Source organism: Sphaerodactylus townsendi, linkage group LG05, assembly GCF_021028975.2.
Source record: "Sphaerodactylus townsendi isolate TG3544 linkage group LG05, MPM_Stown_v2.3, whole genome shotgun sequence".
Classification (NCBI taxonomy): Eukaryota; Metazoa; Chordata; class Lepidosauria; order Squamata; family Sphaerodactylidae; genus Sphaerodactylus; species Sphaerodactylus townsendi.
In genome coordinates this window covers 100278590-100286266 of record NC_059429.1, presented here as the reverse complement: position 1 = coordinate 100286266, position 7677 = coordinate 100278590, and the positions used below count along the sequence as shown (strand labels likewise).

Sequence of the window (7677 nt, the reverse complement as noted above, 5' to 3'; positions counted from 1 at the left end):
TTCTACAAAAATGATGTGCAATTCTCAGGATTTGAATTAGGAATCAAACACATACTTACTTACAGAGTTGTTGAAAGGACTGAGAACTTAAGAAGCATGGCACTGAAGCAATTCAATATATTTTTCCACTCTGTTTTAACACATACAGACTGACTTACAAGTTTGGATTCATTAGTGCACTGGAAACATCTTGGACTCAGCATAGTAGAACCAAACTGTAATACAAGAAACACTGGAACTTTCCAAGTGGATCCCTCCAACTTGTATTTGCAAGAAGCAGTTGCAGGCTCCAATATGGATCAAGACTGTAGCACTGAGGAAAAAAGGATCCTACATGCCAGTTCCCTGACCAAAAAGTGACAGGGTGATGTTGTGTGGTGGTTAGAGTGTCAAGTTAGTACCTGCGAGTACCTAGCTTGCTGGGTGATTTTGAGATAATTACACACAACCTAACCTACCTCACAGGGTTGATGTGAAAATAAAATAAAGGGGAGAATGTTGTAAGCCACCTTGGGGCCCCACTGGGTAGAAAAACGGCAAATAAATGAAGTAAATACACGCCCGTATTGTACCCCCTTGCCCAATTTGTGCTAAACATGGAAGCATTTTTGACATGGAGGAATAGTTTGACCCTTTTCCCTCAGTGCTGCTGGCCCAAGTCCTCATTGGGTGTACATGCACATGAACACTCACCCTACTTTTCCAACCACAGATCCCCAAACATAACGAGAAGTTTGGCTACCCTTGCTCGCAGAGAAAAGGAGTTCACAAACTGAAGACAACCAACTTCATACGTAAGAATATCTTTAAAATTTATTTGACTAATTGTGTTACATTCAATATCAGATGTGTTTTTTTCTGGACAAGGAGTTGGCATAAATACAAACAAGCCTTTGTGTCTTCCCTAAACAAGAGATAAAGTACTAGAGACAGGGGAACACAGCTTCCAGCTTCATATTTACAGTCTGCCTTTACAACTTAGTGCTAGGAATATTTACAGAAAGTACAATAAGAACAAAAAGACCATGTCTTGGCAACAAACAGAACTTTATACACAATTGTACATGATTTTTAAGCACATGGTATCTTGTCATCCTCTTCCCAGCCACTCCCTGCAAGGACCCAAGTTATCCTTCAAGCAGTAATTCCTTGCCATCGCAAAACCCATCAGTGAGTTACAGATGTATTTTTATTCACTGTTCATGCGAAGTCACAGTCCTATAATCCTCCTGGGCTATATATTCTGCGCACTGCATGAGAACTGCATACTTCCCTGCTGGGAAATAACTACAGACAATGGGCAGCCCAATCCTCAAGGCACTCCTGTCAGTTTCACAGCTCACTGAAGTCAATGGGATTATGTTGAGGAGTGGAAACAAACCGTGTTTCCTGTAAAGTTGCTTTACAGTGGTTCTGCATTAAAAAAAAAAGACTATGCCCCCCCCCTCCCCCACCGACATGATTCCCCTCATCTCTCCTCCTGTTTGATTTTTTGCTTTGCATTTAAAATCTCCTCGAAGGGCCCTTAAGAAAGGTGCTTTTCATTTCTTAAATGGAAACTTTTCACCAAGGTATTAAAACTGACAGTTTCCATATCAAAGTGCTATGAAGATGACAACATTTGACAACCTCAATTTATATTAGCATAATACTCTCTCCTAAGAGGATTGTGAGCATAACGCCTTTATGACAGAAACAGACTAGGTAAATATTTGTAGCTCTAATATTGTATCTCTTCAAGAGAATGAAAATAAATACTACATGGAAATTAAAACAACCAAATGAAATGGTACTAGGAAAACAAGCAGCACAAATAGAAAGAACCAAGTCCCTTCAAACTTCTCTACTACCTTTTTTAAAATTGTGGAATGTTATTATTTTTTTAAAAAAAGGGCTGGAAATTTAAAAATGTTATCCTGATAGCTCCTTGAAGTATGATATTCTGACGTCTCACTTGACTTAATAAGAGCCAGTTTGTCCAGCGCAACAGCATTAGACAGATCTTGACTGGAGCATTTTATTGCGGGCAACCTACAGTTCCACACTGGTGACAGGAAGGTATCAGTGCATTTGGAAGCCTTCTCTTTTACACATGTACACACAGACAACCAGCATCTGTACAGAAGGACCACATCACACGCAACACCTGGGAGAACACAGTGAAAGTGAGCCCTTACGCATTTCCATTCATTGTTCAGTGCTGTTTGGAGGAGCCACTGCTCTGTCTCCACCTTCTTAACATCATTATTAGCAGAACCAAAGTCACGCATGCAAATTTATGCCTCAATGCTGAGTCCACTTGTGTGCTGGTAAGTACACATTGGAAGACTTACAAACATGCAAGTAGATTCAGGACAGCATGCCTGTTTGAGAGCTTCTGAAATAGGCTAAATTAAGGCTGCTTCAAGCAAATTATAAAGTCCTGTCAAATTCTGGGGATAAATACAGACATGCACAATAGAAAGGAACTCCTGAAGAAAAAAAGCCTTTACAGCACAGGTGATTCTTCTAGCTTTGTGACAGAGTTTCTAATGCCCTGAAAGTTCCCTTACACCAGAGCAGGTCTTCAAATGCAAGAGCATATAATTAAAGGCAATTTATTTTAGATGAGGTTTCACTAACCTTGGCCAAGTTTCTCTCAGTTCCAAAGTCATTGCAAGTTCAGAAACTTTTTCTAATCTGAGCAACTCAGAAAGATGGTTTAGGGCAGTCATTAATCACATGAACTAATACAGTTGGTGCAGAGTAAAAGCATGGTTCAAACAATCATAGCTAATGCTGTCAATTCTTTTTATATGCAGACAATCACTCAACCACTTATCTAGCATAGTTTTAGTAGTACAATAATGGCATTTAATCCAAACACTAAATGTGACAGGTCACCTTATGGATGCAAGCAATATCTAAGAGTGAAAGTCAGTTTAGAGCACAGGCACTATTTCTGGCAAACACTCATTATCAAGTGGATGGTGCTATACAAGTGCCAGTAAGTCTACGATCTGCAGCAACTGCATTAGTTTCCATTCCAGTTTTGTGGGTTAATTGGTAAGACCATCAAACTTGCCAGACCTCAGAGTGATTTTATTCTTCAAAAAGAATACTAGTCGCACCAATACACCAATCAACGTGACGCTACTCCTTGGCCAAGTGTAAGCCACATGATCTATTGCTCAGTCTTTTGTGTAGAAATTTGAGGCCCTTTGTAATCTTTTTCATGGGTCATTTTTCTCCTCAATAAGCCCCAATGACAGCTTGGATGAACAGGTAATCCCTCTAAGGAAATGCTGTACAAAGATAGACTTTCCTTGCTATACAAGCAATTAAGTCAGTACTTCTGCAAGGAGTTGCTTTTTAAAAAGTCCCCTGAAATTCATGCAAAGCTACTGAATGAATGGTCTGATTTCCCCATATTTTTTGCTTCACAAGTTACTCTACAATTGGACACACCTGTTGCTTTGGCTCAATTCAATTAGGTATCAAGCATTAAAAATCTAGCAACTTCAAGCCAGTTTCATTTTTTTTCTTTTGATCTTAATGATACGAAACGTAACTTACCTTTGCACTTTCTACTACTGGACTGTAGCTTGCCTTTCTTCTCTCAAACAAAGTTTTGCATATTAATATTTAGAAGAACAGGTCTAACGAAGCAAAACCGTACTCTACAGTTGTTGTTGTTGTTTTTATACAAACTCAAGGTTTTCAAAGCTCCCAGACTAACCCACTGGAAGGATTGAATATAAAAAGGAAAAGGCAGAGACAAGTAAAGGTTAACTGTTTTGCAGAGTTTAAATATGGTTATGAAGAACAATAGAGTCAATGTTGTAATTCTGTCCTACAGGCATAACTGGGCATAGAAACTAAATATAGCAAAAGCTCATTCGATTCAGACAATGTAAAGGCCCTCTGACTACTTGTTGCTAATACTGGGACAGAATTCTGTGTGCTACAGAATATTATTGGCCCTTTGCCCACGCAGGGAAAGCAGGAACTCATTAGCAGACATGAACAAATAAAAGCAAAGATACTGTATGATCAGTTATGACCCACCTATCCGTGTATTAATTTGGAAAACAAAAGGGATACTAGAAAGGTTTACTTAACGTTGGCCACCTTATGAAATTTCTCAGTTACGTTCCAATAACCGCTGAACACCTATAAGGATAAACTGGCACCTAAATTCTAAATACATTTTCCATGAAGCATCCCACTGAGTTTGATGATGCTCTTTTATGAGTAGCTATAATTAACATTTTAACTGTGGACACCTGCAGCAATTAAGCAGCAGCACAAAGGGTTCTGGCCAACATGCATCACCCTGCAGTTAATGAATGGCTTTAAAAAGTCAGAACAGAGAGAAGTTTTAAAAGCAACACACCAAGCTGGAAGCACAGGAACTTAATTCTTGTTGGTTTAAATATCTTTTTATATAGTTACTTGGAAGAAAGTTCCATTGAAGTCAGTAGAATGTATCTTTCAAGAAGCATGATAAATGTGTTTATGATTGGATGCATCTCAGTCCACTCTGAAAATACTGCTCATAAAAAGCACTTTTTCTTCAAGTATGGATTTTCTGGATTCTCTTTTGGGTGACTAAAAAACATAGGTTAATTTTTTAACTTTTCACCAGCATCAAAAAAGTTGTGTTAAAATGGTGGTGAACCACAAGAAAACCCATAATCCCCTATAAAGCCAGAAGATTTTTTTCCTAAAAGGTGAGAACCTGATGTGATGGGGGACAGAGGGCTGCTGCCAAAACAGTAATTGTATGTTTACCTATTCCTCAAATAATACCTAACATGAAACATAGCAACCAATAAAGCAGAATGGGAGCAATTAAGCACTTTCATACTAATAGACTGTTCCTTGTGGTAATCTAGTTTTCCATCCTCGAGGACAGAGAAAGACGTGTTCCAGTTGCATCCTTTTCTGTACTAATTATTTTACTTCTTTCCCTCAGAATAAGAAATAAAGCAATCACCAACTCTAGAAGACACACTTGCAACTAAGGGCTGGTCATGAACTCAATTACGAGAAACAACTGCTACACAAGCAAAACATCAAAGCCGGTTAGTCTCTCTTTCTTGGCTCAGGGCAGCTATCATTTTCTGTGCTCCTATCCTGCTCAGGGTATTCACCTTAAAACAGGCCAAAGCAGCAGGCAGGAGTGATACTAATCTACCCTGGTGAACAAACTCTGAGCAATAGATCCATGATGCATACACCTTGGATATTGAGAAGAACCAACTGCAGGTCTTTAACTTGAAGGTGAAAAAAATCGGGCACCAAGACTGGTCATGAAGTGAAAAAGCAAGAACTTGGTCAACTGCACAGAGGCTGTCTGGAAATTGTTTGGTCTCTGAGAGAATTTGCCCTTAAACCTAACCTGCTTGAGAAGTTAAAATTGAAACTTCAGACATTAGCTCTAGGCCCAGAACAGGGCACTTTATGCAACTGTGTGACACTATGAGAAGCGTAGCTCACCCTTTCTCAGCTACACATTGACTAATATTGTCTACCGCTAACAATGCTTGATGGTGAGAGATGTTAATGTTCTCCTTCTGTGTGGGGCTGTATTCAGACTTGCAGCGCGAGGGTCTAGATCTAGTCCCCATTTCTTCCTGGCAGCAAAAGCAGATGTCATGCTCAAGTTGTGGTTTCTTTATACAGGAGTTCCAAGATGGGGAAAGGTTTTTTTTCTTCATTACAGTAGACACCAAGCTCTGATCTAATTGTTCAAGAAGGATATTGGTCTAAAGATTGCAGTTTTTTAGCCCGACCTCTTGGAAAAGGGAGGTATAAAACTCCGGCTCCAGCTGTTTGTTCTTGTATTTATTGACAATGTCAGCTATTTTCTGTTTTCGGCGAACATGAGGAGGATTGTACGAGTCACTTTCCAGCCTTTTTCTTCGGCAAATGTTTATTACTGTCTGTCTCACTAGGAAGCCTTTAAAAAAAAAGAGAAGTCAACAGCCAAGTTAACAATCCCAGAAGGTTATTTTTAAAGGCAGCTTGAGGCCAAAGTAAAGTATTCTTAGCCCGATCAAGTCAACATGACTTATGAGGGTTTGGATACTTATTACAGTTGTCAATCTCAAAGTAACCACTTAAATGTTAAAAGTCCTACTTATACTTTTGAAGGGTTTCATTTCAGTGCAGAGTAAATTAAATCATATCACTACCACTCCATTTTGGTGCGAAGGAGTGTGCCTCCCCACCCCCAGCTCATATTTCTTCCTGTCTCCTTGGAATATGAGAAAAAATGCCTCCGTCAAAAGTGCCATATGTGCATATTACTACCATCCCTGCCACCAGCAACATTTCCAGGAGACACAGGAAGGCTGGCAGTGGGAGGGGGAAGGGGATCCACCTTACTCATCTGCACTAATATCCTAATTCAGACAAATAAATTAACACATATTGACAGGTTCAAAGGCTTACCTAGAGCTCGTCTGCTCACTATCATACCATCCACCAATGGGATGACCATGTTGAATTTCCCAGTAACTCCTTGCACTTTTACCCTGAATAAACCAGTATTCAGAGGATGGATGAAGATCACTGGAACTTCTTTTTCAGGAGTACTGGATCTTAAACACACAAGAGCTGATTTAAATATCAAAAACATTGAAGTATCCCCACTTGTCAAAGCAGAAAAATGATATATAAATAGAAGGATCCAGGTATATTTACTTTACTTGACACCAATGTTCTTCACTTACTTAGAAAAGCCAGACATACATTTGCCATTTTACTTCAGGCAGATTACAACAAAAAACCCGCAACAAATACTAAACGTATAAAAAACATGGCAAAAAGCACCAAAGTAACACACTACTAAGACGACAATAATCAGCAACAGAAAATTTAAGACTAATAAAGAAACTCAAATCAATAAAAGTGATCAATAAAGCCAGTGACAGAATTAGCAGTAAGACAGAACTAGAAATGAAGATTAAAACCATCAGAAAAGGAAACACTATGAATTCTCCTGTGCATGTGTGTATAAAAAATCTAGACCAGGGGTAGGGAACCTGCGGCTCTCCAGATGTTCGAGAACCAGGGTCCACCCTATTCCCACAAGTTTCGTCAAGCATGGGCCAATTGGCCATGCTGAGAGAGGCTGATGGGATTTAGAAGTTCCTGGATGCACTATCTTGGAGAGCCAGCAGAGGTTCCCTAATCCTGGATCTAGGGACCTCAACCTCCATAAGGTCACAAGTGAAGTAGCATCAAGAGTTAGAGAATTCCACAATCTGAGAGCTCTGGCTAAAAAGTCCTGCCCTGAGTATCTACCACCCTCATCCTACTGATGAAGGCATGTATAGAAGGCAAGGGAATTCAACCTCAAAGCATGAGCAGGTTACAGGACAGATATAGGCCTTCAAGTACTAGGGTCCCAAGTCATCTGGGTCTTTAAAGGTCCCCACCCAACATGAATTCTAGGAAGTGGACTCAGAAAAAAAACTGTCAGCCCTGGCAATTGGGTATTAGAAGATCAGCACTCCATGCTGAACTCAAGTTAGAATTCGTGCAGTCGCTATTACAAACTGAATTTTCCACCCACTTTACAAAGGCAGTCCCCCATAAAACTCATTCTATTAATCTAACCAATAGTATGGGGAAAGTCCAGGGGACATTGTAACAATGCTATTGGCCATAGGAAAGATTCATAAAATG

At 39.6% G+C, this 7677-nt stretch overlaps 1 protein-coding gene across 6 annotated transcripts in view; it reads right to left on the bottom strand.

The window, feature by feature from the left end:
• Positions 1 to 791: 791 nt before the first annotated feature.
• The window catches only part of RALGAPB (Ral GTPase activating protein non-catalytic subunit beta), a 66219-nt gene continuing 59333 nt past the window's right edge, over positions 792 to 7677 (bottom strand). For all 6 annotated transcript variants that reach the window (XM_048496326.1, XM_048496324.1, XM_048496323.1 and 3 more), the window contains 2 exons: positions 6439 to 6587; positions 792 to 5944 (listed from right to left, as the gene is read on the bottom strand). In XM_048496326.1, coding sequence (XP_048352283.1) covers positions 5751 to 5944; positions 6439 to 6587 — 343 coding nt within the window. In that variant the 3' untranslated portion in view covers positions 792 to 5750. The remainder of the gene's footprint in view (positions 5945 to 6438; positions 6588 to 7677) is intronic.